At 38.6% G+C, this 12,465-nt stretch overlaps 1 protein-coding gene across 5 annotated transcripts in view; it reads right to left on the reverse strand.

Annotated features, from left to right (window-relative positions):
* Positions 1-202: 202 nt before the first annotated feature.
* Positions 203-12,465, reverse strand: part of LOC125226703 (antichymotrypsin-2-like) — a 31,839-nt gene continuing 19,576 nt past the window's right edge. For 2 of the 5 annotated variants that reach the window (XM_048130777.1, XM_048130769.1), the window contains one exon: positions 11,996-12,258. In XM_048130777.1, coding sequence (XP_047986734.1) covers positions 12,140-12,258 — 119 coding nt within the window. In that variant the 3' untranslated portion in view covers positions 11,996-12,139. Of the gene's footprint in view, positions 299-2,063; positions 2,186-9,169; positions 9,413-10,265; positions 10,385-11,995; positions 12,259-12,465 lie in introns of those variants that run through there. The other 3 variants (XM_048130773.1, XM_048130774.1, XM_048130780.1) reach the window with 3 other exon arrangements.

Genomic DNA, 12,465 nt, shown 5'->3' on the forward strand with positions numbered 1-12,465 from the left:
CACTAGCCATTTGCGGAAGTGCCGCGAATAATGGACTCTGCTTAACCCATCATAAATATTATTGATGTTAGAGGCAATTGATGATGATGATGAGTATATTTACTTTTGAATGAAAGAAGGATATAAAAGGCCGATTTGAATAAGATAGTATGGCTGTACTTATATCAGTAATGAATAAGGCAGTTATAAAAAACGTCAGACGTAGTTTTTTTTGACATTTTATTTATTCCAAAAATAAACACTCGTCTTTTGTTCTGTACTTGTTTGAAAGGGCGCCCGCGTCTGCTTACCGTTGCGCCTGAAATTATAAATTAGATTTACTGGAATATCGTATTATTTACGGTACAAGTTAAAATGAATGAAAAACAAATTACGTTCACGACGTATTAGGCTTCTTACTTCTTACTTCAATAAATGATAAATTCTATTTACGACATTATTAGCTAGCTTCTAAGTTTAGTCCTAGTTTCTTATACAGGGTGTAACAAAAATGGTGGTGATCCGTTTAAAAAGGCGTATTCAGTATCGTATTCTCATCAGGAAAAAGTAGGATAAAAATTTTTTTTCGCAAAAAATTTTTTTATCTTTGTATGGAGATTCGACCGATTCGCGCGGCCCGGCTCATACAACAGTGAAAATTTTTTTAGCGAAAAAAAATTTTCTTCTACTTTTTCCTGATAAGAATACGATACTGAGTACGCCCTTAAACGGATCACCACCATTTTGTTACACTCTGTATAATTATGTAAATATGTTCATGTAAATAAAGATATATCATATAAAAATCATTAGATGCGTGCGACTATGAACATACATTGTATGGGCTTTGTCAGTCCAGGGGCCGATTTTTGAGTCTCACGGCGTTCGAATTCAGAAAATTGTCACTGAAAATAATAGGCAATTCACCGTTTTCAACCGGTATTTTAGTGACAGTGAGACTCAAAAGTCGGCCCCCGGTATTAAATCACTGATTTAAACTTTCACGATAATTACACATAATTATTTTTAAAATCGGGACTTAATCGCGTATGACTACATATTAAACTGACCTCCAACGTTTCAGGGACAGCGTTGTCCCCGTGATCTCGGAGAAGACTGGCTTGAAATGACATCAACACCTTCTGATAGCCGCGCGAGTTTTCCGAACTACCCGCACTAATACAGTTCACTAAAATATGTATTCATACGCGATTAAGTCCCGATTTTAAAAATAATTCAGTATTAAATCGTTCTTGGTAATAGCCAATTTTTCGAAGCGTATGTTCTACTCTGCTTGAGTCTGCGTGTAATTAATTTACATATAAGGAAAGAGGTGGTATGTTAATACGCTGTTAGTATAGTGTAAACAAAACTTGAAAACTTATTTTGTGTCACAACTAGTTGGTTTACTTTCGTGTTTCTAACTCATCTTTGAAAGCAAAGCCATCCGGAGTGAGCAAATATGTAGTTTAACCACGAGTTTAATTGAAATGTGCATTCCTTATGTGTAGAGCGGGGTGAATGTGGACAAAGCAACTAATTAAATTAGTTCACAAATGAGGCGTAAGCAAGCATATAACAGTAATTAAAAAATCCTTATACTACTCCTTTCCGTAATAATCATAACCATACTTTATATTATAAATGGGAAAGTAAATGTGTCTGTTTGTTTAGCCGTCTTTCACGGAAAAAAAACGACGACTTGACGTGATTTTTTAATTGAAGATAGTTGAAAGGGTGGAGAGTGACATAGGCTACTTTTTGTTTATTTTTACCCCCCCCCCCCCCACTTCTCCAAAGCGTTCCGCAATTTTCGAATTTAACGTGAGTGAACCCGTATTTCACAATTGAGGCGTAAGCGAGCATATAACATATTAAAAATTCGTTATACAATTACTTTCCGTTGTAATCATAATTATATTACATAGTATCACTTTTTCGTAATTGACTCTGACCAGAACTGATACAGAAAGTTACTGCGTGTTTTCTCCACTTTTACCCTAAATTACCTTAAATTATGTTAAATCCAAATCACCATACCAAACCAACCACCATTATTATTAAGGCCGAATTATTAAAATTACCTATTTATTGAAAACGCCATTGAACAAGACGTTTTCACCCGCCTTAAGAAAGAAAAGGAAGGGATGGTCGGCATCGAAGTAGCGGATACGTGGTGCTGATGCAATCAAGGCTACCCCGAACGCTGAAAAAAGAAACAGACCGTCACGACATTGCAGACATAATATGACTAAGGGTCTCCCCACACATATCGACGCCGAATCGATTTTCGTCGACTATAAAAAGCGCTCGTTACTATAGCTGCGTTCAGCGATGGGCACAGAACACCCCACTAGAAGCCAAATGCAAGCGATATTGTTCGAGACGCAAATCACCAATCCTTGCGGGGTGAGGCGGGCGCGCACGGTGCTGCCATTGGTCGTTTCAAATAATGGCGCGCCTTTATGATTAGCAGTAGGGATGGGAATGGGACATGTCTATTATAGACAATGGTACCGGTACCAGTACTGTGGTGAATTTGTTTTGCAACAAATTATAATATTATAATTAAATTATAATAAGGCCTAGTTACCCTTCGGGTTGGAAGGTCAGATGGCAGTCGCTTTCATAAAACTAGTGCCTACGCCAAATCTTGGTAGTAGTTTCCAAAGCGGACCCCAGGCTCCCATGAGCCGTGGCGAATGCCGATGCCGGGATAACGCAAGGAGGATGATAATTGTGATAGCATCTCAATAAAAATCATTCTAGTAACTAATAACTAAACTGTGCATTTTTACTTACGTTTACTAAGTTAAATAACCAACTAAATATTCTAAACTAATCAATGAACTAAATACCACTACAGACTACAGATTCTAGATAATTATTCACTATTACAAATCTGCTTTCTTTTATATTTCATAAAATGGTAGCACATGGTACGAACGGCAGTACGAAGTTCCCGCAACAGACATAAACTAACATGGCCCCATGCCTAGTCGTTTACGTGAAAGGGATAGCATATCACATTGTTAACTCGGTAAAGAGGGATAGACGCGCCTCGGCGCCGCTCAGCACAACCATATTGACCAGTATAAATGAACTCCGCGGACAATAAACAATATTCAACAAAATAATTAATTTGACTTAACTGTGGAATGTTGTTCCATCTTTTACATGTAGAAGTGTTAGAAGACTTGCCACACCACTTTATGCTGTAAGAGACCATTGTTTGCAACCAAAATTGATTATTTAAGATTTTTTCCCGAGCGGACACGGACACTGTTAGCGGGTCGTATACTTGGGCGCTACTGATCGGTGTCGCACGCGTTCAAACTTTTATAAACCTGATTTGTCGTATGCTTGGTGACCGCGAGTCGCCCTGTAAGGGCCATCTTGTTGTATTGATCTGTGGCGATGGGTGTGTAATGATTGGTGTAACTTTTTTTGGTATAGTAACATTTGATATAACATTTGATATATATGTAAAGGATATAATCACTCATCAAATGTTAATTAGGACAACCTAATTAACATTTGGTATAACCGCAAAATATCTACTTTTATTTTGTATAATCTTTATTTCGTATAACACTTATTTATAATAAAACATTTCATGAATTAATTTTATTCTTTTTTGAAGGGATCATAGTTCTAACCTAACCTAACCTACTTTTCTGATAGCAGTACATATGTTTAAGGGTCACAGTTCTAACCTAACCTAACCTATTTTTCTGGTAGCAACACGTTGTGTGTAGGGATCACAGTTCTAACCTAATCTACTTTTCTGGTAAATGATGACTTTAATTTATTGTATTTTTTTTAATTCTAACTGTGCTTTAGAAAGAATTTGTTTTATACAATTTATTTATTATCAGAAATAATCATTATACTCAAAGTATGTTATAATAAATGTTATTCTAAAAAATGATCATTATATTAAATAAGAGTTATACAATTAGTTAGTATATTATTTGTTGTTATATTTATGATTTAATAATTATATCAAATGATCGTTATAACGACTAAAATATATCAAAAAAAAAGTTATATCGATCGATACGCACCCGATGACGATGGGTAAGCGTCTTCATACCAACGAGCTATTTTTGGTCGACTATAAGAGCTGCTTCCACGTCGATAGCTTTAGATAAACCCTAGTATGGAGACTAGTCCAAATCTGTGTTTTTTTGGAAGTCAAACGTTTGGGCAGGACTTAAACCTGCGACCTTCTGGAATGTCGGTCCAGTCGCTCTGACATCCCAGGTTCGAGCCCTAAAGAAGATGTGCATTTTTCATTTAGTTTTAAATTAATTATTTAGTTGTCGCCTATCAGTGACACTAACGCCGTGTCTTGCGTGGGCGACGGTCGCGCGACCGTCGCCGTCGCGTCTCATACGTCCATATCGATAAGGTTTGATTTCGTATGCGTCGCATCGCCGTCGCCCACGCAAGCGCCGTGGTAAGCCGTTCATTGCATGTTAAATGTCTGGTTGAGGTAACTGGTGACTGAAGAGCTGGCGACTTCATCGCACAACGTATCAGCATTGCGATACAGCGTGGAAATGTCGCCAGTATCCTTGGTAGAGGTACAATGCCTCAAGGGTCTATTTTAGACATTAGCTAGCTTTAAAGTTTAGTCTTAGTTTCTTATATAATTAACGCGGCTAACGCGCGTCCGTCGCGGGCGGGTGGTCTAGTGGTAAAGACGTTAGCCGCGTAAGCTGGAGACCCGGGTTCGATTCCCGGCTCGGCCGCCAGTGGGCCTTGTCGTTTTTTCTTTCGTGTATGATATCCATTTCAATTTATAATTTATATATAGTAGTGTGACTACTTGAAAAAAAAAAACAAATCATAAAATATTCAATAAAATAATTTGATTTGTTCCCTAGTTGTATTCTGTGCCTATTTCAGAGTTGATAAATAACATTGTCATTCAGCGTTCAGCGTCAATATTTACTTGTTTAACAGAAAATGAACGGCGAAGTGTCACTGATATGCGACAATTGTCGGTATTGGGAAATAGGCCACATAATTGAATGACTTGCTTGACGGAGAAACGTATACTGTAGGTACATATAAACATTTTGTAAAACGTTCTCCTGATACACGTATTCTATGAAATACTTTACCACACCAATCTGAAGTACGTTTAGATAATTGTAGGAAATCTGGGCAACGTTCATCTCCAGTTAAAAAAAGATAATAATACATAGTGGAATATGACGAATCTTACATACTCTTAGTTTCGTCTTATAGAATACTACTAGTTTTTTAAAGGTGCGCGGGGCCCGAGGGCCCCGCGGTCTTTCTTGTTGCTTTTTTGTTTTTTTTTTTGCTTTGCTTGTTTGTTTTTTTGCTTTGCTTTTTTGTTTCTTTGCTTAGCTTGTTTGTTTTTTGCTTTACTTGTTTGCTTTTTTGCTTTAGCCTTTGTCTGCTTGGAAGCACTCTCTGCCCGCAGCTCGGCCTGCGGCCTTCGCGTGCTTGGGAGCCTGTCAGACACGCTCCGGGCCTTCGGCCCTCCGCGTAGTTATTGTGGGGGTTGTAGGGAAGTTGGAGCTTAAACACGACCCAATAGTACGACCCGTCGTTTCGCTTCTCTAAGACACTTTTACTATTGGGTCGTGTTTAAGCTCCAACTTCCCGGTCCGCCGGCGAGCCGATCAGGGACGCTCCGGGCCTTCGGCCCTACGCGGAGCTCGGCCTTCGGCCTTCGCTGGGTTTCGAAGCTCCGCGTCGGGCCTTCGGCCCGCCGCTTCGCTTGTTAAGATACTTTTTGTTATTGTTTTGCTTGGGAGCACAGTCTGTACGCAGCTCGGCCTGCGGCCTTCGCGTGCTTGGGAGCACTCTGCCCGCAGCTCGGCCTGCGGCCTTCGCGTGCTTGGGAGCCTGTCAGACACGCTCCGGGCCTTCGGCCCTCCGCGTAGTTTCTGTGGGGGTTGTAGGGAAGTTGGAGCTTAAACACGACCCAATAGTAAAAGTGTCTTGAGAAGCTCACGACGGGCCTGCGGCCTGCGGCCTCCGGCCCGTCGTTTCGCTTCTCTAAGACACTTTTACTATTGGGTCGTGTTTAAACTCCAACTTCCCGGTCCGCCGGCGAGCCGATCAGGGACGCTCCGGGCCTTCGGCCCTACGCGGAGCTCGGCCTTCGGCCTTCGCTGGGTTTCGAAGCTCCGCGTCGGGCCTTTGGCCCGCCGCTTCGCTTATTTAGATACTTTTTGTTATTGTTTTCTTGGGAGCACAGTCTGCACGCAGCTCGGCCTGCGGCCTTCGCGTGCTTGGGAGCACTCTGCCCGCAGCTCGGCCTGCGGCCTTCGCATACTTGGGAGCCTGTCAGACACGCTCCGGGCCTTCGGCCCTCCGCGTAGTTTACTGTGGGGATTGTAGGATTTGTAGGGAAGTTGGACCTCCGGCCTGCGGCCTTCGGCCCGCCGCGTCGCTTTTTAGACACTTTTACTTATATTTTCTTGCTTGGGAGCACTGTCTGTACGCAGCTCGGAACTTGGACCGGAGCAATGACCGTCGGGCTGTAGAACGCTCCCTCAGGCTGGTAGGGAAATTTGACTTTGTCCCCTCTCGCCGCCGTTTTTGACTTTTCCAAAAATTTTTTTTTATCATTTCTATTTTTGGCCCCCGCTCTTACCACGTGCCAAATTTGAACGCGCTCGGACCGAAAATAAAAAAAAAATTTCAAAGTCGGCCATTTTGGAATTTTGTAAATGCCATTCGATGGACCTCAGATAACTGTACAACATTAGTTTAAGCACTATTAACCTTTTTCCTACCGTTACGGAGCTATGGGGATTTAAAAAAAAACCTCCATACAAACTGGTAGGGAAATTTGACTTTGTCCCCTCTCGCCACCGTTTTTGACTTTTCCAAATTTTTTTTTTCTCATTTCTATTTTTGGCCCCCGTTCTTACCACGTGCCAAATTTGAACGCGCTCGGACCGAAAATAAAAAAAAAAAAATTTCAAAGTCGGCCATTTTGAAATTTTGTAAATGCCATTCGATGGACCTCAGATAACTGTACAACATTAGTTCAAGCACTATTAACCTTTTCCCTACCGTTACGGAGCTATGGGGATTTAAAAAAAGGACCTCCATACAAATTTCAATTGGCCTTCGAAGGGCGCCATTTTGAATTTTTCAAAATTTTCTTTTTGTATACTAATCTTGGGGTGGCTGTCTACCCGTGTGCAAAATTTCAGCGCGCTCGGACCATTTTGAAATTTTTCAAAAAAAAAAAAAGTCGGCCATTTTGATTTTTTTTTAATGCCATTCGATGGACCTCGGGTGACTGTATAACATTTGTTTGAGCACTTTTCACTTCTTTGTACCGTTACGGAGCTATGGTAATTAAAAGAAAAACCTCCATTCAAATTTCAATTGGCCCTCAAAAGCCGCCATTTTGAATTTTTCAAAATTTTCTTTTTGAATACTAATCTTAGCGCGACCGTCCACCCGTGTGCCTAATCTCAGCGCGCTAGGACCATTTTGAAAATTTTCAAAAAAAAAAAGTCGGCCATTTTGATTTTTTTTTAATGCAACTTTTTTCTACTCGGATACCTGTATGACATTTGGTCGAGCACCCCCGGCTATCTCTTACGGTTTAAAAGTTGCCATACAAAATAAAAGTGGCCAGTTTTCCCACATTTGTAGCACTTTTCAATTTTTTTTTATTTCATTCGAATCAAGGCCGCTTGGAGATTCTACGACCAAAATTTGAGCACTCCACGATAAATTTGAAAAATCGTCAAAAAAAAAGTCGGCCATTTTGAAAAAAAAATGGCGGCGTCAAAAACTGCCCAGGGTCCTCTATGACATTTGGTCGAACACTCCCCGGCTAACTCCAGCCGTTTGGCCAGGCCGTCCGACATTTTTTTACCCGGAACCGGTAGACCGACGGTCTGATCTATCCGGGGTCGCAGGACCAAACTCTATACGACCACACCAAACACTGCCACCTTCAAATCCCCCTTCTGCCTATTTTTGGAAAAATGTCAGTCGGGTTGTAGCTTTATATTATATAGATAAGACATACTTCTAATGAAGGAATGAATAAGGATTCATATTCTTTATCGGGCTGATCTGTACTTTAAATCTTCTACTTCAAAATTCGATCTAATTACGATATTCTTTGGATAAGTAGGTATGTGACGAGTTGGATTTCGAGTATTTTGACGTTAATCTTGAAGGTGTAATCGGGTTTTAGAGTAAAACTATATTTTTCGTCATAAATTTATTAGGGTTGTCTATTGTTTGCCCGACAGTCATTTAACATAATATTCATTTGCCCGAATCTAACTTGCCTGAATTTCATTTGCCCGAATGATTTGTTTACCATAAAAATCATATGACATACTCGTTGTTTATCCGAATATTACCTTCCATAATCATACAATGCCATACTATTTGTTAGCCATATTATTAAGTGCAATAATATGGTTTCATAGAATATTCAAACGCCATAAGCAATTATTGCCATATTAATTGTTGCCCATATTATTACCTAACCTAACCTACTTTCTGATAGCAGTTTCATTTTCCAGGGGTCACAGTTCTAACCTAACCTAACCTACTTTTCCAGCAGTTTCATTCTCCAGGGGGTCACAGTTCTAACCTAACCTAACCTACTTTCTGATAGCAGTTTCATTTTCCAGGGGGTCGCAATTCTAACCTAACCTAACCTACTGTCTGATAGTATTTTCATTTTCCGGGGGGTCAAAGTTCTAACCTAACCTAACCTACTTTTCAAGCAGTTTCCTTTTCCAGAGGTTTACAGTTCTAACCTAACCTAACCTACTTTCTGATAGCAGTTTCATTTTCCAAGGGGTCACAGTTCTAACCTAACCTAACCTACTTTCTGATAGCAGTTTCATTCTCTAGTCCTTCTAGTACCTATTATAGTAGTTTTCGATTCTGCCAAAGCACATTATGGAAATTGACTTTTCTGGACGCTAATTTGTATGACAAATGATGGTATGGAATGTGGTAATTACGGATTTCGATGATTCTGACAAATGACATTATGGAAACTGACTTTATGGGAAACAAAGTTTCTGGCACTAGATTAATATAGTAAACAATGATTATGGCATAAGATGTTATGAGAAACAATATTATGATTGTTGAATAGGATGGAAAATAAAATTATGGCAAATGAAATTCTGGCAAATGGGGGTATCCCATTTATTAGAGCTGGAAATTTGAAAGACATTATTTGAATTTGTTCACAATATATGTAGTTAATTCCGCTTATGAGAACATTAGATACAAATCTAACACTTTTTTTTAAACTGGTCCCAGGGCATTATTCAGAAATGGACTACTCCATTGAAAAGCGTGCGGGCTCCTTGCCTAAGATGGAAAATAAATGGATGGTCGGCTTCAAAGTACAGCTCTTGTACTAGGGACTGCGACACGAGAAATGCTGAAATGGAAAAATTTTTGCTAGATTTTATATTTACAAACACTAACTTCACCGTCACTTGTTTTTATGTCAAGGATGAATGGGAAAATTCACACCGGCAGAAATCGAACCTGCGACCTATGGCTTTGCCGGAGCCATCGCTCTCACCAACTGAGCCACAGAGGCCTGCTGATGGATATGTGCGAATTTATCCATGCCTTCCCTCAAAATCTTAAACGCCTTAGGGTGGAGAATAGCGACATCTATCTGTAAGAATGCATCTAACAGCCTAAGAGTTTTCCATATAATTATCATGGAGAGACTAATGTTACTCACTAAGAACAAAAATTACAGATATTTTGGATGACGTTCTCGCCATCGAGTTGTGCAAAGTTTGGCTAACTATCATGCAATTACCACCTCTACATACACACGGTATAAACTTTGCAGCGGTTTTCTTGAATACAATTAGTTTTCAGGTATTAAGGAATATTATGCCTGTCTGAATCTTTTATAACATACAAAAACCTTTGTAAGGCAACCGCCTTTAGACTTATATTGACCGGGATATAGACCGTGATTACCTTTTTGATTTTTGTCGAGCGTATCCCGGTCAATATAAGTCTAATGAAAATAACCGTGAATCATTCAAAACTCTTAAAGGTTGCCTTTGTTGTATAATGTAAGTCGCTTTGACAAATAGTTAAATCTGCATACAATTAAATCAGGTAAAACAGCTTATAGACGATCGATCTTATCCACATCTTAAGTAAGTGTTTCATCCCTTTTAACCTATGATTTTAAATTAGGTTGAAACCAAATCACACCGAATACCATTTATATTATTATTATTAAGGCGAAAAATCTAAATTACCTAATTATTGAATACGCCATTAAACAAAACGTTTTCTCCCGCTTTAAGAAAGAAAAGGAAGGGATGGTCGACCATGAAGTACCGTGTACGCGGTGCACTGAAGTAGCTTACACCGAACGCTGCAAAAGACAATTACCATTGCAGCCATTTGACCAAAAGGAGACAATCCAAGACCGTGATACGGGATAAGAAAGGACACTGTAACTGATTCATTCACCAGGTTAAGACTTTAAAGTCAACAGTATAATATTCACCGGGATAATTCCGTCTGGTGGGATACATGCGACAGATGGGGTTTAGCCAAAAAATCTAAACGGTCCGACACAGACTATTTTATTTTTATTCAGATTCTCAAATTTCGTTCCTTTTAAATAAGTTTTGAAGGAGAAAACAGTCGAGAGCGGAACCTGGATTTTAAAGATTTTTTTCGCAATATCTTAACTGAGTTGTTCTTAATGGACATTTTTTTCGATAAATCTAGTTAATAACACTAGTATATTTAACTGAAATTCCCAAATTGAAAGGGGGACTCCTTTCCATTTTAGCATTTTCGCTCCCATAGCGTCTTAACAACGAAAAACTTTACCTTATAGACCATTACATTAGTCATCATCGCTAACGGTCTAGAAAGAAAAATGTTTACATTTTTTTTTTTTTTGTCTTACCTACTCGTAATTTAAGAAGATATTGACTGAGCTCCGAAGACGCTTTTCTGTACAAACTGACCTCCGGCCATTTTTAGGAATATATACCTACTTATTTGAATCTTTTTATTTATTTTTTATTTATTTTATTATTTAGTTTAGTTTCGTTACTGTATAGTTTCACTCTGTTTGTATACAAGATAAAACAAAACTAATAGACGATCTTATCCTCATCGGGTCTCTATTGGTTCCTGTAAAGTCTTTATTTATTCTTTATTCTTTATTGTATTGCAGATTATTGTAGTCTTCAGTCATACTGTATCGTTTATTCACATTTTGGTTAGTCATAACAAAGACATATATGTAACTCCGTATAGACAGATAAAGTCTAAGAAAAAAACGTACCTCAAAACCATACAGAAAAAGGTACGGTGAGCTAGATGGCGATACACCTTTGGGGTACGCTCGGCTAGATGGCGCTAATATTAATATTTGACATTTTAACACATATCAATGTAAGAATATGGGTCAAATTGTCAAAAGTGAGATTCAAAATTTCTAAGCTTGTGTCGAGAACTGTTAATCTGGCAATCAATCATTACATTATGACTTTTAATCATTATTGTCAATGAAAGAGATCCTCATCCTCTAATGACCTCCAATGTAGTTCGAATTTTAGTTATAAATAAGTTATAGTAGAAAATATTCGTTTTTCAAGCAAAAACAATACAACTCTATTTTTTTCTAATGGCATTGATTAAAAAAATCAAACTTGAGCCAACCAGTGATACGATATGAGGTACGAGAGGCTCACCGGTGACTGAGCGGGGGGAGGTGACGGACTTTCGTACCTCACTGGTTGGCTCATGTTTGATTTTTGGCTCAATTTTTTAATAGTTAGTCAACCTACCCCTATAGTCAACTAGGCCCGGTCTCCCCTATTAACAAATGTGAATATGAATACTTACTGTATGGTACCTACCATAATTATTAACAGGACATGTCAATATATAGTGATATTGTTTCAGGGGAAAACATTACAGTAATTTCTGTCGTATATTTAAATCAGGTTGTAAATTAAAACTATTTTTGATTACAAAGATTTCATTTTATTTTGATTTTTCACTGAGAATTATGAAAAATGCACACAACTGGTTAGTTCCTTTCCATTTAGACATTTTTAAAAGTAGAAAAGTCTTAGCCACACTGATCTTATATAATATTTATAATCTAGAAATGGACGACTCCGTTAAAAAGCGTGCGGGCTCCTTGCCTAAGATGGAAAATAAATGGACGGTTGGCTTCAAAGTCCAGCTCTTGGACTAGGGAGAACTCCGACACGAGAAAAGCTGAAAGAGAAAAGTTTTTGCTCCATTTTATATTTACTAACACCAACTTTTTTTTTTCATTTTGAAAATTATGTTATAAGTATTTAAGAGTAGTTGTATAAGACGTGCACTATAAAATTGTTACCTACCTACTAGTATTATTTGCTTAAAGAACATTCACTACTATTCTTTCTTAACAAACTCAAGGTCTGAAATAAATGACTTTTT

The sequence above is a fragment of the Leguminivora glycinivorella genome, chromosome 5 (assembly GCF_023078275.1).
Source record: "Leguminivora glycinivorella isolate SPB_JAAS2020 chromosome 5, LegGlyc_1.1, whole genome shotgun sequence".
NCBI lineage: Eukaryota > Metazoa > Arthropoda > Insecta > Lepidoptera > Tortricidae > Leguminivora > Leguminivora glycinivorella.